The sequence below is a fragment of the Gasterosteus aculeatus genome, chromosome 9 (assembly GCF_964276395.1).
Source record: "Gasterosteus aculeatus chromosome 9, fGasAcu3.hap1.1, whole genome shotgun sequence".
Lineage (NCBI taxonomy): Eukaryota > Metazoa > Chordata > Actinopteri > Perciformes > Gasterosteidae > Gasterosteus > Gasterosteus aculeatus.
This window is the reverse complement of record NC_135696.1, coordinates 4,312,436-4,337,249: the sequence shown is the minus strand read 5'-3', so window position 1 is coordinate 4,337,249 and position 24,814 is coordinate 4,312,436. Positions and strand designations below refer to the sequence as shown.

General features: G+C 42.8%; 2 protein-coding genes across 12 annotated transcripts; one reads left to right on the top strand and one right to left on the bottom strand.

Annotated features, from left to right (window-relative positions):
* Window positions 1-992: 992 nt before the first annotated feature.
* spcs3 (signal peptidase complex subunit 3) lies at window positions 993-3,598 on the top strand. The gene is made up of 5 exons (XM_078080185.1): window positions 993-1,301; window positions 2,010-2,085; window positions 2,617-2,691; window positions 2,948-3,063; window positions 3,404-3,598. The coding sequence occupies exons 1-5, from the start codon at window positions 1,159-1,161 to the stop codon at window positions 3,534-3,536; spliced, it is 543 nt and encodes a 180-aa protein (XP_077936311.1). The 5' UTR covers window positions 993-1,158; the 3' UTR covers window positions 3,537-3,598.
* kdm2aa (lysine (K)-specific demethylase 2Aa) lies at window positions 3,194-24,663 on the bottom strand. 11 transcript variants are annotated; one of them, XM_078080178.1, is made up of 26 exons: window positions 24,505-24,640; window positions 22,711-22,849; window positions 20,219-20,297; window positions 19,206-19,284; window positions 19,008-19,054; window positions 18,403-18,581; window positions 17,903-18,009; window positions 17,686-17,779; window positions 17,391-17,544; window positions 17,187-17,302; window positions 16,972-17,098; window positions 16,625-16,884; window positions 16,432-16,509; window positions 15,197-15,324; window positions 13,872-13,995; window positions 13,668-13,796; window positions 13,192-13,275; window positions 10,427-10,462; window positions 10,121-10,241; window positions 8,400-9,047; window positions 8,166-8,319; window positions 5,729-5,965; window positions 5,450-5,613; window positions 5,219-5,365; window positions 4,832-5,050; window positions 3,194-4,493 (listed from the first exon to the last, which is right to left on the bottom strand). In XM_078080178.1, exons 2-26 carry the CDS (start codon window positions 22,822-22,824, stop codon window positions 4,312-4,314), a joined length of 3,807 nt encoding a protein of 1,268 aa, XP_077936304.1. In that variant the 5' UTR covers window positions 22,825-22,849; window positions 24,505-24,640; the 3' UTR covers window positions 3,194-4,311. The 11 variants fall into 11 exon arrangements, with proteins under 11 accessions (XP_077936304.1, XP_077936302.1, XP_077936303.1 ...); XM_078080176.1 differs by lacking the exon at window positions 24,505-24,640 and adding an exon at window positions 24,033-24,208; XM_078080177.1 differs by lacking the exon at window positions 24,505-24,640 and adding an exon at window positions 24,033-24,208 and having other exon boundaries at window positions 10,427-10,459.
* Between the last annotated feature and the right edge of the window lie 151 nt (window positions 24,664-24,814).

Genomic DNA, 24,814 nt, shown 5'->3' with positions numbered 1-24,814 from the left:
CAAAACAAACATCGTTTCAGGCCCCCATACATCTCTCACTAACATCTGTCTGATGCACAATGGTAGACAATTATTGATCTGTGTTTGGTTGTTTTTTAGCGCCCAAAGATTTAAATATCAAATTAAAATGGAGGAAGAGCTTTGAAGGGCAAAATAGATATATATGTGTGTCAAGTCTTTCTCCTGCTTGCAAGTATTATTTAAAAAATGTCCCGTTTTATGATTTGAGTTGAGTATGAATTCTCCTAACATAGATACATAGTGAAGGATGGAGGGATGGATAGATTGATTGAGAGTTGGAGAGATAGACTAGAGGTATACAGGGATAGATGGTTCGGTAGAGGAATATATGAATAGATAGATCGATTGGTGGATGGATTACTCAGTGGTAATATTAAAGTGATGATTTGATGGATTATTGGCACGGTTGATGAAGGCACCATTTTAAAAAAGGGATCAATGAAAAAACATTAAAAATAGGGCTGACAATTACCCTGCAACATCATTCAGGTCAGTTCACATTCTAGATTACTATGCATCTCCGAGCCTTATGCGTTTATTGTCTTGTATCTTACTGTAGATAGGACAGAAGAAAAACACATGCTCTCTGTTATACAAACAAATAGGAATATCATCTTGATGAATCAAGTACGGCGCCCATGAACCTTTATTGTTCCTAAATTCGTTATAAATAAAGTAGAAAAAATAGAAGCCGACTTCTTCCGCTTACTCATCACTCGTAGTTGAATCAAGTTTGCTTCAAATTACCTCAAGAACAAAAATACCGGAATTCAAAGAGTAAAATATCTTTAGGACACGTCCACTATGAAGAGGTCCATACACTTTATTAAGCAGACTCTTTCGAGTTGCTTATCTAAAATCGTTGGAGGAATATAAATAGTAAAACTATTTTTTTAATGACTGTATCTCCAACAACAATATAAATGTATTAAATGAACACAGAAGAAGAAGAAAAAATATATACGCGTGAAAATAGTTTTATTCTGAAACTCAGGATCCGGATGTACGTGATGATTGTGTGAAACCTGATATTTCCTGTGTACGCCAGCTTAGCTACCGCGTACATCCTGTACGAAACATCTCTTTTTGAATTGCTGTTATTCACATTAATCCTATAGTCGTAGCGGCGGTTTAAACATGAATACGGTTCTATCTCGAGCGAACTCCTTGTTCGCCTTCTCCCTGAGCGTCATGGCGGCCTTAACGTTTGGATGTTTCGTCACGACAGCCTTCAAAGACCGAAGAGTTCCCGTGGACATCCACGTCTCCAGAGTCATGCTGTAAGATGATCGTGTGTAACATCTGTTACCGTGAACGTTACGTTAGCTGTGTAGCGTGTGTTAGCGATGCAGTAACGGCCCTCGCGTTGTACTGCACACCGACAATGAGTATTGCGGACGTTAGGTGCAATCAGACGTCACTAGCTAGAATTAGCAGACACGACTAGCACGCGCGCTGCTGGTTCGGTCTGATATCCAACGTTAGCTTGTGCTTAACGTTGATTTAATTCATGTCACGTGTTTATTCCGTTTTTCTCCCCGTTTAAAGGAATGTCTCTGTATGTACAGTGAAGCCCTCTGACAAATTTGAGATTTGGGGCTATACAAAAAAAAGATTTGAGTTGAATTAACTCAACTGTATTAACAAAAATGTATATAAGGGTGTGAGTGTCAAAATAACAAAAATGCAACTGATGAACTGCATGTGTTGAAATCCCTGTAGATCCTATTATTTATCAAGCCATTCAACTATTTCACCACAATGTGATTCATCGACACTACTTCGATTGAATGTCATACACAGCAGTTACTTTCTTTCCTTCTAGCATTTCCCAAATGTTTTACCCTCCGTTCCGTAATGAGGCTTCCAAAGGAGATTCTTTCTAAATGCACCCTCAGCTCCTGTTTTGTCCACCTGCACCGCTTTATGTTTTCCTTCCATAATCTCATCTTCTTCATCTCTCGTGTCTTTCTCTCTCTGGTCAACAGGAAGAACGTGGATGACTTCACGGGACCCAGAGAGCGCAGTGATCTGGGTTTCATTACCTTTGACCTGTCAGCTGATATCCTTTTAGAATACTGTAGTGAAAAGTACATCTTGCTTTAGTAAATGGGCTCTCATTGATGTTGCACATTGTAGTATCAAGACCACTTGTGTGCTTTCCACTAGCTGTAAACAAGGATCCTTTCTCACACACAAATTCATTTACTGATGGCTGAGGCTGCTACAATCGCCCACAGGCTTTGGGAGCAATTTGGGTTCAACATCATGCCCAAGGCGCTTCAGACATGCGGACTGAAGGGGATCAAACAGCTGATCGTCCCGCTCTGTCTCCGTAGCCTCTGTTGTTTGCTGCCATGAACACGTGGTTATTGTGGTAGGATTCAACACTAGGTCTTTGTTGGGAACGCTTCTTGTTACCCTTGTGTGTGTGAGAAAGGCCAGTTTTACTACCTGTTTCTTATAGATTCTTGGAAGGCCTTGAAATACGGTAAAGAGTATTCTTTACTTTGTTCACACGTTTCTAATCTGTAGGTATGATGTTGACATGTTCCAGTGTATTCTCAAGAACTTGTTCCTTAACGTGTCCTACATTTGCAGCCAATTTTTGACTGGAATGTTAAACAGCTGTTTCTCTATCTCTCTGCTGAGTACACCACAAAAAGCAATGTGAGTTAAAGACACACACACACACACACACACACACACTGCTTGCAGAGTACACCGCAGAGAGAAATGGAAGTCAAAATCAACTCTGGTTGGGAATTTGTGTTTGTAGAAGTGGCTCTGCATAGTTGCATCTTGAACTATATTTGTATGATAGATACAAACTGCTGTACAGATATACATTTAATATCGATCCACAATATTCAGTTTAAAATGCTTGAATCATACTGCTGATACTGTACAACGCTGTGTGTCACAGTCTCTCAACCAGGTGGTGCTGTGGGATAAGATTGTTCTTCGAGGTGAAAACCCCAAACTGAACCTCAGAGATATGAAATCCAAATACTTCTTCTTCGATGACGGGAATGGACTTCGGTCAGTACCCATTCTCTCTCTCACACACACACGCTTTTACCTTCACATTTCTTAAGAATTCGGTTATATTTAAGATCATTTCACACTAAAATACAATATACTAAAAATAATGGATCTTACGGTTAACATATTGCAAATCAATACAATTTTATTAGTGTTAGGAGTCTCATGAAAGCACACATCTCTCAAACGCGAGACTTTTAAGTGTCAAAGCTGAGATAACCCTCATGACACCAGATCTTTAATCTCAGACGAAAGGCACATTTGAGCTGTCAATGTTGATGCAAGCTTCTGGTGAATAGTATTTTAACATGTGTTGTGTAACGTGTGTCCCCACTAGGGCCAATAAGAACATCACTCTGTCGCTGTCATGGAACGTCGTTCCCAACGCTGGAGTCCTGCCTCTGGTGGGTGGAAGTGGACAAGTCAGCCTCCCTTTCCCAGAGACATATGAGACCACCAGGAGCTATTAGACGCCAATTTTTTCCTACATGTTCATCCATTTTTGGTTTTTAATAAAAGAATGAGTATGGAACACTTGTTTTTGAAAAAACATTTAAAATGCAAGCACACATTTGATAAAGGGTCCAACATACATTATGCACTTTTTGATTGGTGCTTCCTGTGTGTTCATGGTGGTGCAGGCATGTAGGCACAGTAACACTTCATGTTTATAAAGTCATTGCCTTAGGCCAGGGGTGTCAAACCTATTTTAGGTAGGGGCCACATACTTTGATGTCTTACGGGCGGAACAGTAAAATCGACGATGGTCGGTCAGAGTGCGACCACAAGTGGACTTTTTATGAATAGCAGCTACTTTTATAGAAATGCAATTTATGTCTTAGTATCATTTTTAGCAAAAGTCGCCCGGCGGGCCACACTGGACACCCCTGGGGGGCCGGATCCGTATGATTGACACCCCTGCTTTAAGTTCTGAACAAATGCTTACAAGTAAAAAAATTAAAGACTTACATTTAATAGGTATTATGTGAAACTCAACTCAACATTTTATATTTAAAAAAATCATTGTAAGTCTTGCCAAATAAAGACATCAAGATAATAGAGAAATAAAAGAGGAGAATCTGCTGGTCAGGCTCCATGAACAGTGAAAAGGGTATTTATTTACATGTGGAATGAGAACACATTGGGATCTCAGGAGCTTTGGGGACCTCCGTAACCGAAGGCCCTTTTATACTGCTCGTTCAAGGCGGGACTGTGGCACCATTAGTCCACCTCACTGTTCTACATTTAATCCAACCGCTGGATTAGCTTCTCCTCCATCATACAGTAGAGGGCGATGTGCGACAGGTCAGAGATGAAGGCGTCACAGGCTCGTCTGCTGATACTCTTACAGCCTCTGAGATCCAGCAGAGCCAGAGAGGAAAGACGCTTCAGGTAAGACAGACAGCCGTCTGTCAGCTCACTGCAGCCTGGACACACAGACAAACACAGCGGCTTCCAGTCATGTATGGTTGACAAACAGCATGCTCACACAAAGCTTTGGTAGGTTTAAAATACTGGTTTGACGCAGTCTATTGTTTGAGTTGATTCACACATTGACTATTTACGTTTAATGTTGAAGGAATCAAGGCCTTCAGTATTTGGAATAAATAATCTTTAAATTAAAAGTTAAGTGCCAGATATATTTTGCTGCTTTGTAAATATTAAGACTAGTTATGTTAAAAAGTGATCAGGCAGTTTTAACCACGACCAGAGGAAAGGCCACGTAAGCAGCCACCTGGCATGCGGCTCTGCTCCAAACACCCACCTGCCAGTGTGAGTTCCGTGAGACTGTTGCGGGTGTGAGTCCCGGCTGCTGCCAGCAGGGCGATAGACGAGTCTGTTATGTCCTTGCAGTGAGCCAGGTCCAGTCTCTCCAGCTGGGGCATGTGGCGCTGGAGCAACCTGAGAGTGGACTCGCTGATGTCCAGGCCGGACAGACGCAGCGTCACCATGTTCCTCAGCCTGCTGCGAGACGACTCAGAACCTACAGAAAGAGGCAGAGGAAAACTTAACTTAAGCTGGATGGATCAATATTAGAGACATGGGATTCATTTCAGTGAACGGTGGTCATTCGGCGCTCTTATCAGAGAGCTCATGAAGCATTGTGGAGTACAGCTGACAAGCTTTGACAACGCTCCTTAGTGCTACTGACCAGGCGGGATGAGAATCTCTTTAATTTGGGAATCTTTGATGCCTTCACACCAGCGCAGGTCCAGCAGCCGCAGGTAGGGCAGAGTGGGAGAGACCATGGCTGACACGCAAGACCAGGACAGACCCGCTACCCTCAGCTCCCGGAGCCCTGAACAGACAGAGAGGTGGTGTATTGAGACGTGTTGGGACAGGGGGATCTGTGTGTGTGTGTGTGTGTGTGTGTTTCCCCTACCTGGCAGCCTTGTGAGCAGACAGTTGAGCTGTCTCTTGGCCAGGGGGGTCCAGGACAGGTCCAGAGAGGTTGGCTGGCGTTTAATGATGCCGGCTAGTGCCGGGTTACTGAGCGGGCTGCACCGACTCACGTCCACATGGCTCCACAGTCGCTTATCACAGGTCCTGCCCATGACAGGGACACAAGGTGGGTGTATTTACAGGCCGTGTGGTGGCGCCGCCTCCAGCTAAGCACAAGAGTCAAAACACACACTGTCCAGAGTAAAAGAGGGCCACGTACCACTTGTACCAAGCCTTGCAGACGGTCATGCAGGCCAGCAGCTCGGCTCTGTTCAAGTAGTTGAACACAGACACCCACACCTCCTTCTCCCCTCCTCTCTCGTTGCCCACGTCCTTGAAGGACGGCAGGGACAGCAGAGACAGAGCAGAGGACGCAGGAGGAGCTGTGGCCTCCTCTTCCTCTGAAGAAGTTGAGGATTGATCCCTAAAGCCTCTGTGGTTACCCCGCAGACGTGGCCTACGAAAAAAAAAAAAAGTCAAATGTATGTTTTAATGGCACAACGTGCACGAAGTGAACGGGGGAATGTCATTAGTTGTCCAAGAGGAGACAATTTGATGCAGAGGAAGGAAATTTAATGAAAGATGGGAAGGCAAATGCAATTTTGCCCTTCAAGGAGAAAAAGTGGTCTTGTATGTTATGAGGCAGTGTCTGTGATGAAGGCATAGAGTTTTAAATATTAGGAATCAAATGCAGATACTGTTATTTAACATGTTAGAGTGTTGTTAAAATTAGTCTTACACTTTCTAACCCATAATGCTGTGAAATTACCCTGCTCAAGTGTCTTACCTACAATGAGCCGGCCAATGGAAAGAATGCTAACATGGAGATAATGAGTGGAACCCTACTGATGAATGTTTCTGTTGAGACGGTGATGAAAAGTTAATGATGGCCTTCATCCAAACAAGTTTTAGATTAGCTTTCAGTGATCTTATGCTCAATAGAAATGATTTACTATCTATAAATGTATTGATTTAAAATTACTAGTTACTAAAGCATAATAATGATCACTGATCACAAAACACAGTACTCCAACAACCAACGCTCTAACGCTCCGGACTCCAGCTGTGAGCTGGTGTCTTTGGTCTCAAAGCAAATGTGTATGTGAGCCAATGTTATTATCGCTAAAGAAAAAACGAAAACGAGGTGTGATTTTTTTTCCCGTTAACTAAAATAAAAATTAAAACGAGCCTTTATAAAAAAACGATAACTAACTGTAAAGACACAATACAGTTTCAGTATTGTGTCTTTACAAAACTAACTAAAATAAATAGTTTTCGTCTTTGTCAATGCTATAGAACAGCGGTTCCCAAACTCGAGCAAAAGTGCATCTCGCGCAAGCAAAAGTTTGTCTCCTCGAGGTATTTGCTCGCTTGCAAAACGTGAACTTCGTTGCTCGCAAGGAGAATCTCTGCTCGGGCTCGAAGGAGTTTTCTACGCGCTCGCTGTTGTTCTTTCTGACAGTGAGGTGGAGACGGTGCTTTCAGGGTCCGATCGATGCCGCGAGGTGCGTCCGCTCCCGCCGCCCCCTCGCCATCCACGCCTTAAATCTTCAGCTGCTTTTAGAATAACTTATTTTCCCCGTTAAGATGGTTCAGCTACTATAGAGAAAAGGGCACCGTCTCTCGCTCTTTAATCTCACGAAGTGCTCGGCGAGAACGACAGCTTTGTTTCTCCGACGCGCCCTGAAACAAGCTCCATATCTCACGCGCTTGAGCGCCGCTCAGCATCTCGCCGTCGTAGACGAGCTTTGGCCTGTTTGGCAGAGCGCCTTGAGCGCCGTGTCCAACCAGTATGGATCAACCGATTAACCAATTGATCCATTATATATATATTATATATATATGGCGCTCCGGATTAAAAAGCACTGTCGTTTTTTGAGGAAATTAAAGCCTCGCCCCTCGCCCCGTTTGTTGAACAACGACAGGCGGACAAGAGCAGCCGTTTCGAGCGAGAGCCTTATTGTTTTATTAATCTGTCCGTTTAAATTGTTTGTGCTTCATCAACTAATGTTTCACATACCTAATGTGCCGCAACATACGTATTTTTTATATTAATTTCAAACTTTTAAAAATTGAAAATTAAAAAAAAACTTTATTATATTAAATTTATTTATTGTAAATGACCTCTTGCGGCCCACACTTTGGGAATCGCTGCTCTAGAGGTTTTTTGGGGTTTTAGATTTTTTTTTACTGACTGACACATATTTCATAGTTGTCTTTTGGGGATGGCTGTTCATCTGTCATCATTTTTTTACATGGTATGTTTTGTTGAGTTTTTATTACTTATTATAGCTTGTATCTACAATTCATTTTGAGCATTTTGTTTTGCAAGCAAAAAAGGAGGCTTCCCTGACTGCGCCCGCCCCCCCCCCCCGGTCTGTTACATTCTGCGGTAAAAAACTAGTAAAAACTAAACTAAAACTAAGCATTTTCAAAAAATAAAAACTAAACTAAATTAGCAAACCCGCTTTAAAAACTAATTAAAACTAAACTGAAATTGAAAACAAAAAGTCAAAACTAAATAAAAATAAAAACTAGTGAAAAATTCAAAACTATAATGACCTTGATGTGAGCTTGGCATGTGTTGAGGTTTCACATCATATGTCAGGAATAATAGTCATGTATCCAACCGATTTGGATGGTGCGTTGAGCGCTACCTGCCAGGTCCTCTCGGGGTTACTCCGTCAGAGGTGGGGTCAGTGCTCCGGAGTCGGGACGTTTTGGACGGACCAGTCTTTCTCTGGATGAAGCCCTGGGGACCTCCTGCTGTCCTCAGACCCATGGCTGCCTCTAGCTTTGGAACGATGGAGCCTGGGAGAGCACAACATGCCGGTTATAAAACACACACACACACCTTTCTGTGTTAATATTGAAGACATCAACAGTTTTACCAGCGTGTCTCTTGGCCTTGTGGGGGCGCTGTAGAGTGACAGTCAGATAGGAGCCACTCAGCAGGTCATCATTTAGATCAGACACAAGGAGGACTGGCGGTTCTGGGTCAGAATCCCAACGCCCTTCCTCCTCCTCCTCCTCTTCATCTTCCTCTTCATCTTCCAGCATGTCCATTTCCTCTTCTTCTGGGTCAAACTCCTGCCCCTCACTGTCCTCTCCATCATCATCATCATCATCATCATCAGCCCTGTGCTTCCTCCTACGCCGGCAATGCAGTCTCTCTTTGTCCAGATCTTCACTGTCTTCTTCTTCTTCCTCATCCTCGTCATCATCATCATCATCATCATCGTCGTCATCGTCATCGTCATCATCGTCGTCATCGTCATCGTCCGACTCCTCGGATTCGTCTCGGCGCTGCATCCGAGAGCCTCCCCTCAACCTCACCCCTCGCCCCCTTCGCCCCCCCTCCCTCATGCCCATTCCTCGCTTTAGCTTGAGGGCGGCAGAGGAGCCAGAAGACGTGAGCCCTCCTCTGCTTCCTCTGTGGGCGGAGCTTCCTCTCAGCAGGCTTCTCCGGTTGGATCCAAACCCCCTCCTGGAAGAGTGGCTGCCCCGGGAATGGAGAGCAATCTTCCCTCTGTGAGGGGCTGCAGAAATGGAGGGTGAGAAACAAGTCGTCACCAGTGTTGGGAGTAACGTGTTACAAAGTAACGCATTACTGTAATTCCACTACTTTTAGCGGTAATGAGCATGTAACAAAGTATTTTTTTAAATAAATTAACGCAGTTACAATTACTGAAATTGAAATGAGTTTGTTACTCGCGTTACTCTCTTTTGTGACGCGAAGCGGAGGGCCGGCAAATAGTAAGTAAATAGCTGCCTGTCAGCACAAAATAGTTGTGGCCACCAAACGTTGTGTGTCACAGAATAGTCGCCGTACGTGCATGTAAACAGCATTGCGTCGCTCATGACGAAAGAGCGCAGCCCCGCGGATGCTGCATGTTGGGACTTGATGCTACATGTATAATATACGTGGGTTATCTAAATTGATACAAATGCACGGAGACGAGGATGCAGTACAAGTTATTTACTGGCCCTCAAATCACACAACCGGCAGGCATGAACAAACAATCACAGAACTCCGTCGTAGTGACAGTCAAACACAATCGAGCACTGAGTGCTCGATCCAATATACCACACTGCAGGCGCCGCTCCACGCAAACAACCGCGGCTCCACTTTACACGGACTGCAGTGCAGCCGATAAACCGGGCAGAGCTAAATAGATTGATTGCTCGGTATGTTGAAGATGAGATGCATCCTGTCAACTGTCCAGTCAGTTGCCTTCAGGCAAATGCCTGCAACAGTTATTTTGTATTAAGTATTAAAAAGGACTTTTGTACTATTGCTTGATTTGAAGGCCTGTTGCCCTGTTGATTACAATAAATAGGTCTAAAAATATGTTTATTGTCTTTGACTGTTCAGTACTATTTATATTCATTACATTTAAAAAGCAGACATAAAAGTTACTTTCCAGAGCAACTAATTACTTTTGATACACAGTAACGGGTAAGTAATTCAATTACCTTTAAAAGAAGTAACTAGTAACTGTAACTAAATACTCATTTTCAGTAAGTTGCCCAACACTGGTCGTCAGACAAGCCCTTTATCTTCAGAGAAACATTTGAAAGCATTTTGTGATAAAGTGAAAGTGTCTCAAACCTTCATCGTCGTCGTCATCGTCATCGTCATCACTGGCAGAGTCGTCTCCGTCGCGGCTGTGTCTCTGCCGTCGGTAAATCTTAGCCATGCGAGCATCCAGCAGGGTGGAAGATTTACGTTTCTGGACATGCGGGGAAAGAAGAGGAGGGACGAATGGAGGAAAGGGTAGAAAGAAGCATGAAAGACACAGCGATAAAAAAGAAAATGGAGGAAAGCATGGCGAAAGAGAGCCAGAGGAGAACAAACATTAATATGAAGTATTTGAAATATGCAGGTCGTAGCAGGAATGCAACAACAGACACTCACCGCTGGAACGCCCTCACTTTTGTCTCCTTTGTACTGCTGGACGGAAAAGGAAAGAGTCAGGAGTGGAAAAAGAAACAGGAGAATCTCAAAGAGTTTTAGCTGATTGTTTGGGCTTCACATTGTTAGACGCTCCCATAATGTGCCAATAACTAGTTCTGATCATTTCCTTGTCAGTAGTCTGAAGGGATTATACTAAAAATACTGGACTTATTGAAGGAAGAATTCACCCTAGGACCATCAGTCCTAGTGTGGTTACATGCACATGATATAGAACATCACAAAACAAGAACACAAAGAGATGTAGTGTATCCTAGATCATTATGCTCTAAACCCCGACTAAAAAAATAAACACATACACAGAGCATCTTGGTGCAACAGTTGACCACTAATAATATTTATATGCTCAACATCAAATTTTGAAAGTCATCATTACTTATCACACTATGACGTACTTTTTACTGCCACATGGACACTGAAACAAAAGCTTTAGGTGAGAGGCAATGTGCAACTCAACAGTGACAATATTGACAATTTCTGTTACTGACATTTGTGTGTCTGTGGCACAAGAGAATGACATGCATTAAATATCTCAAACAAGAAAGATTGTTTTTTTAACTTTTTGCTTATGATTGTAATATTTCAGAACTCATAGAAATGCTCAGAAAAACCATTTCCCTATTGAAGGATCTCTATAATACTTAAAGAATTGATATAACAGCAAACAACTAAATGCTATGTAAAGATGTAAAGATAGCGCAGACCTTTTAGGGCTTGTGAGCTTTCGTTCTGCACTGATCTGACACTGTGGGGTGACTGTGGTCACGGAAATATAGCACCCAACCACTGAATGCCCCAAAGGTAAACACGATTAGCTCTATCAGCAGGGAGGCCTTGGTTTGTACAGTTATTTAGAACTACCAGCTCACACCAACTTGGAATCAATTCTTTCATATCAGATATGCTCAGAGTTTTGTATTTAGCACCTTAAACAACCGACAGGAAGTTATTCATACAGTAAGTTACTGCAACAGTGAAACAATTAATAACATCAGCTGGGGAGTTGAAACTTGAATAGACAGAACAACATCGGCTCCTTTAACATCCTTTTTGATGTTGAAGGAGCGGAAACCAATGTGTCCAATAATGCACTGATAACACTAACAATCTAAAGAGTAGCACTGGAAACAATCATTTTACATTTTCCATGCTAAGCATTGTCCGTAATGGTGAACAATGTGAAAGTATTGAAAAAAGAAAACAGCACGGGTGAGTGGAGAGCACGGGCCTCCTCCAAACCAAGAGCCCCCGACCTGCAAACCCGCGTATCCATGTGTCCTTGACAAGACACTTATCCCCAACATTGCTCCGGCAGTGGTGACTCCAGAGAGTGAATGCTAGTTACTGATGGGCAGGTGTCACTTCTGTGTGGTAAGTCCTGTTAGGGCTGTGCAATATGGCCAAAAATCCATAACAAACAATCTGTTGGGCACAAGTTGTGTTGGTGCATCTCTGGTCTCTGGTTCGCTCTTTTCTGTGTTTTCATGTAGCAACAGAGTTACTTCTTGTTGTGAGCTTTACCCAGCATGCAGTTCAGCAGGGTCATTTTTAGAAATGTACAATTAGTGTTACAAATTGTTCATGTGTCACAAGCTGTTGTGTCGTGGTGTTTTACCCTGTTAAAGAGTCTTTGTTCTGCGTTATTCATTGTTGTTATGAAGTTATAACCATGACTCAATCTCAACACACATAAGACAAGTCGCTCCGACCGCTGGACGCTCCTCCATGACGTGTAATAATAAATCCTGCTGTCTGCCGAAGAGCAGCGCAGTTGTTATGGCGTAACACCGGTATGAACGGAACGTGAGAAATTCATACTGTACGGAAATCTTATACCGGTACACCGTTTGAACCGGTGTACCGTGCAGCCCTGGCACGGGTCATCAGTGTGTGAATGGATGAATGATGACATTGAGTAGTCAGAAGACTAGAAAAGCCCTATACAAGTACCATAGAAACCAATCTGAACTGAAGGAAGCTCTCAAATGAAAACGGATATGAGAGAAAAGACACTACTCTTGTAAGAACTATAAAAAATAGATTCTTAAACAAGAAAGCAGTTTTTCCGCAACTAGATCATTTAAACAGTAACATTAACATCAAGAGCTGTGTCTGTTCTCTTAAAGGGTCGAATGAACAGAAGGGATGCGGTGCATTCGACAGACTGGTGGATGAACTCAAGAGTAGGCGGCACCTCTCACCAGTCTCGAGCTGATTGGCTGAGAAGGCAGAGGGGCCGCCACCAAAAGAAGTGACGCTGAGGAGGAGGAAGAGCAGGAAGGAAGAGGAGGATGAGGAGAGAAGAAACCACAGCAGACCACCTCCCCATCCTGCTGGGTACCCACAGGACCCCCTAAGGTAGCAGAGGCCCCGGGGCCCAGTCTGAGAACCAGGGGGCCACGGGGACGGTTGAGCTGCGGGTTGCCGGCGGCCAACGATTCATCGCTGCCTGATGACTGAGTTAAACCAAACTCAAAGAAAATGGAAACAAAGCCACCAACAAACAAAACAAGGAATGAAAAACAATCAAACAGGAGACACACGATACCCATTAGCGTCGACACACAAGTGTGTGTGAACTGCCGGATAATAATAGACACACGTTTGCAAAGAGCCCCAGACGTCTGTGAGGCGCAGTGGACCATATATGCACACAATATGTAAGAAACCCTGACATTGTGTTAGTTTGTTGATAAGACCTTGTTTACCTCGGGATCAGTGATCCCCAGGACACACTTTGGACACTCCCAGCAACTAGGAAGGTCTTTATTCACCACTCCTTCCCCCTGAACCTGTGGAAGTAGAAGATGCACACGGAGTATTAGTGCGACCAAGAGAAGGAAGACTAGAAGCCGGTGCACCGGAAACTATCTGGAGGAAGACTGAGAAATAGAAATGACCCACATTATTACAGGTGTGGAAATGTTTTGATTCTAAAATCTTCACGTTTCAGATGTGAATGATTCTGCTTTGAACATAATGAGGAAGTTTACTTTCAGTTCCGTGTGCGTCTTTGCTGCTGAGTTGTTCCACATCACTAAACTTGACAGCAAGTTAAAATATGTATTGGGGATCTTTTTACTCCATTGTGGGAATTTTCGAGAACACATGAGAGCAGCTAAATGTTACACTTGAAGTGTCATAAAATGACAGGATTATCGTGTCGTAAACTGGGAGTGTGTACCGTGAGGCAGGCAGGGTGGACTATCTGTGCACAGTTGGAACATTCCATCAGAGTTAGGGAGGGGTCTCCAGATTCCTCCTGATTAGGCTCCTTGCAGATCTCACACACTGCAGACAGAGGAAGGCCCGGCTGCAGGACACGCAGACAAAAATTATTTTTTTTTAAATCCAACCTATACAAATAAACTATAAAAAGGCTACCCACAGAGAGACACTGTCGCAGAACACAGGTCTGCTTGAGTTTCCCCGGCCCTCCAAACTTCTTCATGTCTCTGCAGAAGTTACAATCTCCACACTCTGGTCTCATACAGGCTTCACAGCGCTTACACCTGCAGAGAAGAAATACCACAGAAGATACAATCATGTTCATTAGAAAGTTTTAAAATGGTAGAAGATTAGTGTTGGCTCCAAACAACTGGTGTTTACTGAGCTGAATTAGGAAGGCATCCTACAGGGGGTCACCAATAAGCGGACTGCGGTCCGGTTACGGGTCGGGAAGCCGTTGGATCCGGACTTGAACTGATACCTCCGGTAGATCCTTTTTTCTAACATTTTAATCAGCTTTTCCTGTCTTTACAGCACCACGCCGAACAATTACATTATGTGATGCTAAAATGATGCTAAATATTTATATATGAGTGAAACACAATGATTCATTGGCACCAAAAAGGATCGCCAGCCACCTGAACAGCTGTTGACGCTTCACGTTGCCAGCGGGTTAGCGTGTTAGCTGTTGCACCCAGAGGCAAAACCAGCAGCTCAGCCAACTTTACAATAAATCATTTTCTGTTCTAACTTGCGGCAGATTGTTCAAAAACCAAAAACCTCCAAACAGACACAGCTCCGGAGTCATTTTATAAAATGAAAATTATTATTTTTTACGTGCAACTGTTGTGTTAGTTGGTTAGCACTAGTTGTGGGTTATTAATTGTTGTTATGAAGTTAGAACCATGACTCAATCTCAATACGCGTAAGACAAGTAGCTCCGACCGGTCAATAGAATTTGCTGCCTGCCGAAGAGTGACAGCAGTTGCTATTCACTGGTATTCCGCCCAGGACTACTAATCCGACAATCAAATATGGGTATTCCAATAAGCGTTGCAAATCTAGTGACCTACACAAACACAGTTGAGTTTCATTTTGATTGATATCTCTTAACACTTGAACTGAAATTAATGAAGTTCTTTATTTTTGTTGTACAATGTACTTTGTAATCCAATTTATTTAATTTGTCTTCACAGAATAACTGACTCATAATATATTAGGTATTATTTATGAATAATCTAGTTCAATTTGAAATCTAATAATAAATATTGCTTGGATATAATTCAATTGAAATGCTTTAATTTCATTTAATAGTTGTTCAAGGGTACGAATAGTTAGACATACTTTTTTGCATGAGGAAATTCTCTCCAACTTAACCTGAATCGTAATTGAATACCACTCGACTACAACATAACTAAAAAAACTGTTAGTGTGCCAATCTTTTATCGACGTGACAAACTATGCTTCTCACAAAGGCTTTGTTACCTGACCCTGCGCCGTCTCAGCACGGACATGGAGGAAGCCGGTTTCTGGGGTCGTGGAATGATGGGAGTGGACGGAAACTTAGGACGAGGAGGAGGTGGGGGAGGAGGAGGAGGTTGGTACCATTTGGGCTGGTGGAGAGGAGCAGAAAGTGGGAGAGAGGTTAGGGAACAAGAGGAAAAGTAGAATAATCACAACAGTCAGTATTTCTTATGAGCGCTGGGTCCTAATATGTACATTCCGACATTCCGTAAATGATTAAGCAGAATGATATGGCACTTTCCCACAAATATTGATTGAGAATTCTATTTTTCATATGCTATTTTATAATATGCACAAGCGGACTGCTAATCAAGAGTTAACTACAACTATAAAAATGATCTAAACTAGAAAATGCATTTCATACAGAAAAAATGTTGGAATGCTGAAAGCTAAAACTAATTTTAAGCTGAGAGGAATTTCAAAACATTGCTGAGAAAACAGACACCATAAGAAAACTACAAGTTCAATCCAGAAAAGAATTATATTTTCCGAGTCCCAGATATGTCTGTGCGAGCAGAAATACTATTTTATCGGCAGTTTCAAAAACCTGTACCTTCAGGTTTCTCTGAGAACTTTGTCACCATATTTGTATTGGTCTCTATTGGGTCTCGATCTCGCGGGTCTGTTAGATTCCACATTGACATTTCTTTGACCAGCAAACAATTTCCTATCGATCAATCCAAAAATTGGCAGTGCTGGTGAAATACAAGTACTTTTTAAACCAGATTCTGAAGCTGCTCTCCACTCTGGGTTTGAGGATTTGAAAAAAAATCCATTGGAAAACAGTGCTAAAATTATTATGAGTCTTGATTTATATAATTCCAGCAAGAGGTAGAAAGCTGGAAATCCATAGCCCCCCTCTTCTGGAGGAGTTGAATATTATAATAGTGGAAACGTTTGTGTAGCTGAAAATATGGAGGAAGAAAGCAGTCCAAAATACATATGGAAGAAATAGAAAACAGAAGAAGAAGAGAGGAACAAAGATTGGAGGAACAATAGTTGGAAATAATAGTGCTGGAGCAGCCTCCCAACAATCAAAAATATGTAATAAGCAAACATTCAGATCAAGATTCACATAAACACTTCTTCCAAATACTACTTAATTTAAACCCTGAGAAATGGTTGATAGTTTTCTTTATTACTATTATTCTGTAAAGATATTCAGTCAACTGAGTTAAAGAGTAAAGACTGCTTACTCGCTTTGGCCACTTGACGATAGGAATTCCTGTGTAGGACAGTTTCTGATTGTCATTGGCATGTTCCTTCAGCAGAGCCTGCAGGACAGAAAAGACAAAGGTGGTGAGAGAAAAAGCAGTGGACAGGCAAACACTTCTGCTATTAGTATTACATTTGCTCCAACTGAAAACAACTGACAAACAGCAGCCGTACCTTTATGTGTGTGATGAGTGCCGGGGCGTTGTGTATGCCTGCTGGGACGCACTTTTTGTTGGAGGGCAGAGCCTCCAGTTTACCCAGCAGGTTCCACATTCCCTCCAACTCGAGGGCAGTCAACAGAACTTTTACTGCAGGCTTGTCAGACTGCTGTTCTGAGGCCTCTTCTTCACTGCAACCCTCCTCCCCCTCTTCTTCCTCCTCCATCATCATCATCGGCTCACTGGCTGCATCTGAGCCGCACGGCTTTTTCAGACCTGGCGAAAGGAGTGAGACACACGTTCGGTTTACAACAAATACGTACATCTATCCCCCCGTACCCACATGTTTTCCTGTAATCATACCAATGCCCAGCGTGTGCTTCTGAAACTCTGGTGTGAGGTAGGAAGTCTTGGTCATGCTGAAGACATAGCGCTCCAACACGTACCAGCACATCTCGTAGTAGAAGGGGTAACGGAACTTCAAAGGAACCTAGGGACGAGGGAAAAGAAGCCTTTAAGCTCTGCGCAATCCGCCACATTCTGTCATTTACACCTTACAAGACGAATGTTTTCCATACCCGTGTTCGGTCTTCTATATTACAGATGTTAAGTTGCATGGGGATGTTGAAGCTGTGCAGGAAGTTTCCCCCAAACACCATGGAGTCCGTTGGGGTGTAGACGGCATGAATCCAACCTGAGTACAACCGTACACAATACACAAAGTATTCGATTTTTGTAACTGTGTTTGTGTGAGAGAGAGTATGTGAGAATTAAAAGTATACCAGAAGGTATGATGAAGGTGCAACCCTGCTTCAGCTCAATCCTCTGGCAGTCAGATGCTCTGTCGCCGAGGAAAATGTCCCCCTGTTTCCCTGACAGCACCCAGTTCTCATACAGCTCCAGGTTCTGAGGGGTGGGGGGGATCAGCCAGAACACCTGAAAAAACACAATTGCCATTCAAATGAAAACCACATTTTTCTAGTAAAACAGAATCATACAAGTCAAATTCCAGGACTTTATTTACATAATTACTTTAAAAACATAAGAAGATCATTCATGTTTTAGCTAAAAACCCACCTTGCCTCCTCTGAGAATGTGGTACCACACCGAGGTCCCTCCAAAGTCAATGTGAAAGTCTGTGTAGCAGCCCTCTACACTCATCAGACAGTATCTGCAGGGACACCCAAACATCACCAATGTTTCTGATGTGTCACTTGACAACTAATTCCATCAAAAATAAAGAGTAATTCTTGCTCTCAAAAGATTTGACATTTAAGTAAACAAGAGGACTTACTTCTGAACTTTGGGGTATTGCATGTCAGTGATAGAGTTGGTCGAGTCTCTCTGTCTTTCCTTCAGGTGACGAGGCCACATGTTGTCAACCCAATCTATTAGATCGACCTGTACACACACACACACACACAAGTCGGACAGAATGTTGGAAAAACTGTTTTGTTTTAGTCACTGAAATTCAAGCTATTCTATCTCAGCTGTTGTTATATTTAGCATTGTTCTAGTGACTTTTCATAAGGGAGATAATACTGAGGGGTGCAACAAATGTACTGTAAATGTACACCCATTTTTATCAAGAGGCTATGATTAAAGACATGACACCATATGACCATATTAGGATAAGATGACATTTGTCAGTACAAAGATAGAAAGAAACGGTTCAAACTATGTCTGAACCTTGACAAAACCAATCCTGCTTCAAAGGCCTTTGTAGGAGCACAGAAACACAAGCCTTTCTTTCAGTGATTGCGAGAGTGTGTGTGTGTGTGTGTCTGTGCATACCGTTGCAGGTCTTTGAACCAGGTTCTCCAGCTTAGTGTGGCTGAACTCAAGGCTGATAACATTATAAAGCTTTTCTCTTAGAGTCGGCGGAGTCTCGTAGTAACGTGTCCATTGGGCCATGGACATCTCCGTCCCCTTCTGAGTGCTCACATCCATCACATCGATCATCCGTCTGCTGCCTGTGGAGTTTTTTTTTGAGGCAAGTTACAGCGTAACAAAAGCCATATGGTACAAACAGCATCCAGAGGGAGGATAAAATACAAATGGGCGCTATAAGAAAAAAATCATTGTTTTGATTTTAATATATATAAACGTATATAGAGTGTGATAAAAAAATGACCTTGAAATTGTGCCATCAAAGTCGACACAAGGAAAAATTTGGGTGCATCTAAATTTTGTGCTGGTACACCTAAATAAAAAAAGTAAGGCGCACCAGTGCAACCTGGCAAAAAGGAGCCCTGCTATTGCTTTGATTCTTTCTGCTCATATGGATGTGGTTATTCAATGACATTTTGACTGGAAACACAAAAGGATGCCAGGATTAAAAACCTTTAAAAGACTTGTAGCGGCATCAATGAATTCATTAAGGAAGAAAGAAATCTTACCAACAAACATCTTGACGTCATTGACACTGAAGTCAGGATCAGGCATCCTACAGAACAACATGTTGAAAGTCTTGGGTTGTTTAGTTCAAACATCAAATCATGTTATATTCCCCCCAATAGAGAAGTACTTGATGAAAGAAGGAAGAAACAAAAGAGATGGAGTCAAAGAAGAGAGAGAAAAATAAAGAGGTTGCCTACTTGATTCCCAATCCATCAGGTTTGTCAAAGATGATTGGGTCTCTCAAGCCGCCTCTCTGGATGAACTCGTATGTTAATTCTAAGAAAGAAAAGAAAAGAAAAACAACATAGTGAAATGGTCAGAGGCCTTCTCCTCTAAGTCATTTCGAGTTTTCTATCATTCATTGTTGGTTGTGACGGGCAGCCAGAAATGGTAAAACGGTCTTGTGACCCGTTTATTAGCCTTCGCAAGGCAGGAGGGAGTAATGTCAAACAGTCTTAAAGAGGACCTATTATGAAAATTCCACTTTAATTTTCTATATATTACAGGTTTTTTTCAATCGCTAACAAGCACTTACCCATACTTCAGAAATGTTTTCTAAACTCTTAACACAGACTCACACCTACAAGACACAATTGGCCAAATTGATAATTTTCTTCTCAAAAACACATTTTGTTAAATATATACTAACTCTTAATTTAAAAACAGAACACATCTTTCTCTGCACACACTAACTTTACCAAAATACTGGAAATCTGACTCAAAATGAAATTATAGAATAACATTTGTTTTCACTTCACAAGGTACATGCAGTCAAACGAAGAACACCAGGTTTCGAAATTCTGGCTATTGTTGACATTATAAAAATTGCATAGACTTTTATGTTTCAGGTAACATGCAATCCACCATTTACACTAAATTTATTGGTTTGGAACTGTATGTGCACATGTACAGTAATGTTCACATTCAAACCCATTCCAGTAAAAAGCAAATCAGTTATTTTTTCTTAACTGTTTACCAAAGAAGGTACAGTAGAAACAGTATAATAGAACAGAAAAGGTTTATTTTATTTTAACAAAATATCCATGAAACACACGAGCATTCTGAAAAAAAACAACAACAGCCAAAAGCCCAGATCAAAAGGGGGGAACTAAAAATGGCAAACAATGTATGCATCTAATCCCTGCGATCTTCAGGGTTCGGCCACATGTTTTCGTCAACATCACATCTGACATCATCTAAGGCGATGTACCTGGGATAAAACCGCTTGGCATGTCGGATCCACCCTTGGCAATCTTTAACTGTGATGTCCCCGCAGCCAGCATCCATGGCTTCAAGGAGGGACATCTGGTCATGTGGCTGATGGTCATAAACATTCCACCTCCATGCAGAAAAAACTCCTGCACCTGCTCCTCTTCCTGCACCTGCACCTCTCACTGCACGTCCTTCTACATCTTTCACTGGACCTGCACCTCTTACTCTTCCTCTCACTGCACCTCTCACTGCACCTCTTACTGCACCTCTTACTGCACCTCTTACTGCACCTCTCACTGCTCCTCTTCCTGCATCTCCTTCTTCACCTGCACCTCTCACTGGACCTGGTCTTCTCCCTGGGCCCCTTGCTCTTCCTCTTCCTCGTCCAGACTTTACAGTGTTTGTCTTTTTCTGTTTCGGTTTCCAAAAGCATCACTCCACAAAGTCCTCCTTAAATAAGCCAGACTGGAATCAGCTGTTGTTGGCCCAATTTACCCAACATAAACCAGCTGTCAATTATTCAATAGTTTGTTCATTATCAGCTAAGATATATTGTTTTTGAACTGATATCATTGCAGAAGCAGAGGTTTTATACTGTATCTACGGTTTGGCATATTGTTTTTGCTATTGTGGGATGGTGTGTGTTAACATTTGTGAATACTACTAAAACAATCCATCGTTTTGTTGGGAGGTATGGCTTGTCTGTTAAGATAAATGTAAGCATTGTGGACATGTGTTCACTGACTGCATATTGTGTGAAAACGACATGAAATGTGTGAATGGTATGGCCACAAAACACCGATGCTGTGCCAATTGTGTTTAGAGTTTTGAAAATGTGACAACTGTTTGGACAAACGCTTGTTAGCGATTGAAAAAAACTGTAATGTGCCATCTGGGATGTCTAGGAACCCCCAAACTGTAAAAAACAACAAAAGAAAAATGTGCACGTTTGTTAATGATTTCTGTCATGAATTAGGGTGCAGGTAAAAGGGCATACCATGCCTCCTTTACAGTGGCTTTACGGTTGTTATTTAAATAAATGTCTGATTATGCACGATCAATCTTTGTGTGAAGCCAACGCTAGCACTGTCTGACCAAACAGACACATTGTGGTGGTTCGGCCTGCCTGGGCTGAACTCCGCCAGGGGCAGAAAAGACTATTTAATTTGGGGAAAAACAAGCTCTGTCCCGTTTTGTTAGCTGCATCCTCAACACCTCCCTGGAGACATGCCACGTGCCAGCCTGCTTCAAGACCTCCACCATCATCCCTGTTCCCAAGAAGCCCAGGATCACAGGACTCAATGACTACAGGCCCGTCGCCCTGAACTCTGTAGTCATGAAGTCTTTTGAACGGCTAGTCCTGACCCACTTGAAGTCCCTCACCGACCCCCTCCTGGACCCCCTGCAGTTCACCTACAGAGCCAACAGGTCTGTGGACGATGCTGTCAACATGGCCCTCCACTACATCCTCCAGCACCTGGACTCCCCAGGAACCTACGCCAGGGTCCTGTTTGTGGACTTCAGCTCTGCCTTCAACACCATCATCCCGTCTCTGGTGCAGGACAAACTCTCCCAGCTGCACGTTCCCGACTCCACCTGCAAGTGGATCACAGACTTCCTGTCTGAAACAGCATGTGAAGCTGGGGAAACATGTCTCAGCCTCTCGGACCATCAGCACCGGTTCCCCCCAAGGCTGCGTTCTTTCCCCTCTGCTCTTCTCCCTGTACACCAAAAGCTGCACCTCCAGTCACCAGTCCGTCAAGCTCCTGAAATTTACGGATGACACCACCCTCAATGGACTGATCTCTGGTGGGGATGAGTCCGCCTACAGGTGGGAGTCTGACCATCTGGTGTCGTGGTGCAGCCAGAACAACCTGGAGCTCAACGCTCTAAAGACAGTGGAGATGGTTGTGGATTTCCGGCGGAACAGAGCCCCACCTTCCCCCATCACCCTGTGTGACTCCCCCGTCACTATTGTGGATTCCTTATGTTTCCTGGGCTCCATCATCACCCAGGACCTCAAGTGGGAGCTGAACATCAGCTCCATCACAAAGAAGGCTCAGCAGAGGTTGTTTTTCCTGAGGCAGCTGAAGAAATTCAACCTGCCAAAGACGATGATGGTTCACTTCTACACGGCCATCATCGAGTCCATCCTCTGCTCCTCCATCACCGTCTGGTGTCGAGGAGCAGCGTGCCATCCGCTCTGCAGAGAGGGTGATCGGCTGCAATCTGCCGTCCCTGCAGGACTTGTTCGCATCTGAAGCGAGCTAAAAAGATCGTGGCCGACCCCTCTCACCCCGGACAAAAACTGTTTGTGCCCCTTCCATCTGGCAGGAGGCTGAGGTCCATCAGGACTAAGACCTCCCGCCACACGAACCATTTCTTCCCGTCGGCAGTCGGGCTCATGAACAGCAACATCAAATGTTTGAGATCACAAGCTGTGAATGAAAATTCCTAGGTCATGAAAATATTGAAACTGTGCCCGCCTACCTCTTCCTTCCATGCGCAAGATCCGGTCAGAGCTGAACCTCTCACTGTGGACTTTTTCCTCCAGGTCAAACATTCTCCTTCCATCAATCTCCTCATCTGAAATGCCATCGTCATGGTAACGTCGCCGGGTACCGGCCCGCTGGGAAGAAAGAAAGAAAGAAGGGAAGATGGTTTAAAAAATAAATAATAATAATAATAATGATTAAAAAAATTATGAGGCACATGTGACAGAAAGGAAAAAACGGTCAGACAACCGAGGGAGTACGGGAATTCATCAAATGAAACTTGGACAAACTACCTGACAGGAGAATGAAAGGGATTTATAACATCACAAGAGAAATTGCTTCTTAACAGTCAATGTACAGTATATTACAAAATAATAAGCCGTGAATAGGAAGGTACTGGAAATCAATGAGCTCAACTAAGACAAAAAGAAAAAAATCCACGGTTGAGAATGGTCTCTGTGGAGACCCACCAAGACACAAAGACGGATGTAAGCACCTGTCGGGTACAAGTAGTGTAGAATTTATAAAACATTATTTTAAATATAAATATTTACATGTTTAAATGTGTTTATATTATTATTATTATTAAACAAGGATGCCAATCAAACATTGATTGGATTAATTGTAGTAGAAATTCCGTTTTGAGTTAAAGTTTTAACAATGCCAAACACCAAAAGTGGTTTAGAGAGGGAATATATTTTTCCCCACCAGAACTTGTTGTTTTTATAGCTATTGTATTCCACTAATAGAGCAATTTATAGAAAGCAAACACGCAGAAGGACATTAAATGACTTATTAGTATTAAGAAAGCAAACCTTTGTTCACAAGATGAAAGGAAATAAGGGCCAACGCGTCACAACTTGGGATAAACTTACCAGCCTTTTGCTTTGCCTTATTTTAGAATCGGCCATTAGCACTGGAAGTCTACCTGCAGCTCTACTTCGCTGAGGTTATAACAAACTACGTGAGGGTCTCAGTGTGACTGGAGGGGACAATAACAACGTTAAAGTTAATCTTTTAGGAGCTCCTAACGTTCACCACACAGCCTTGGTGGGAAAATGTCTGGTGGAAAGGGGAAGCTTTAAAGTAACCTTGAGCACGACTCGTATGAAGAGGTCAATTAGTGTACTGCAGTGGACTTTTTACATCAAATTACCGTCATCTTAAAATAAAGACAATAAATACTCGAGCTTTGAGCTTTGTTTCTTGCCGTCACCATTTGAAATCGTGCCCAGCTAATGTTATATATGTTTCTATATCGATAGACAACACTAAATGAGCTAAAGTGGTATTAAATGGTAGGAGGTCGTTATTTACAATATGCATAGATTGAAATGGATCACATGATTGCTGCTGTTGGTCCTTGTACGGTGTAAAGTTAATGCGGTATCCGAGCAGCCGCCATCTTCCATCCCATCACAGAACACAACACGAGCGTGACCCGCCCACAAACAGCACAGCGGACCAATCACAGCCATTCCTGCAAGGCGTTCCTTGGACTACAGCGGTGTCACTCACGCAAGAATATTTTTAAACCGTGATTGGCTAAGTATAACCAATCGACATAAAGTAGCTGACAAGCAACCAATAACGGCACAATTAAAAAAATACCTTCTACTCCATTGGTTAATATATCACAATAAGCTCAGTGATCAGTCACAAGAAGACGCCAATCACGCGATGATACAAACGCACTGACCGCCATCCCATTATTCCATATAACTAGTCTGAATACATTAATAATCAGAACTGCACACACACAAATGCCGTTACGTTTCACAATGCTTACCCCCATTTCCACACAGGTCCGTAAACGATCAGAGGTGTGTGTTTTTCTGTGTTTCAGCCAGCAGCGGAGAGACACGTTTTCTAGCTCTCACCTCAAGGAGGAAGTGCCTGCAGACCCATACATGGAATCACACTCTGCACGCGCGGTCAGCGATTGGTGGAAACACGTTGCATCGCTCTTGTGATTGGTGGCAGTGACTTGTCGCTCAAACATGTACGGCGAGCGAGAGGAACATGCGTAATGTTCAGTACGTATGTAACCTAACACAATGTAACGTAAAATAATTATTTGCACGCTAAAAAACAACAAT

Coding starts and splice junctions, on each gene's coding strand:
- kdm2aa (XM_040186342.2), bottom strand. CDS start 23,626: ATGGCCGATTCTAAAATAAGGCAAAGCAAAAGGCTG. Junction 16,510..16,624: donor CACTCATCACACACATAAAG/GTACGGCTGCTG, acceptor TCTGTCCTGCAG/GCTCTGCTGAAGGAACATGC. Junction 5,366..5,449: donor TCTGCTCACAAGGCTGCCAG/GTAGGGGAAACA, acceptor CTGTCTGTTCAG/GGCTCCGGGAGCTGAGGGTA.
- spcs3 (XM_078080185.1), top strand. CDS start 1,159: ATGAATACGGTTCTATCTCGAGCGAACTCCTTGTTCGCCTTCTCCCTG. Junction 2,086..2,616: donor CCTTTGACCTGTCAGCTGAT/ATCCTTTTAGAA, acceptor CGTGTCCTACAT/TTGCAGCCAATTTTTGACTG. Junction 3,064..3,403: donor GATGACGGGAATGGACTTCG/GTCAGTACCCAT, acceptor TGTCCCCACTAG/GGCCAATAAGAACATCACTC.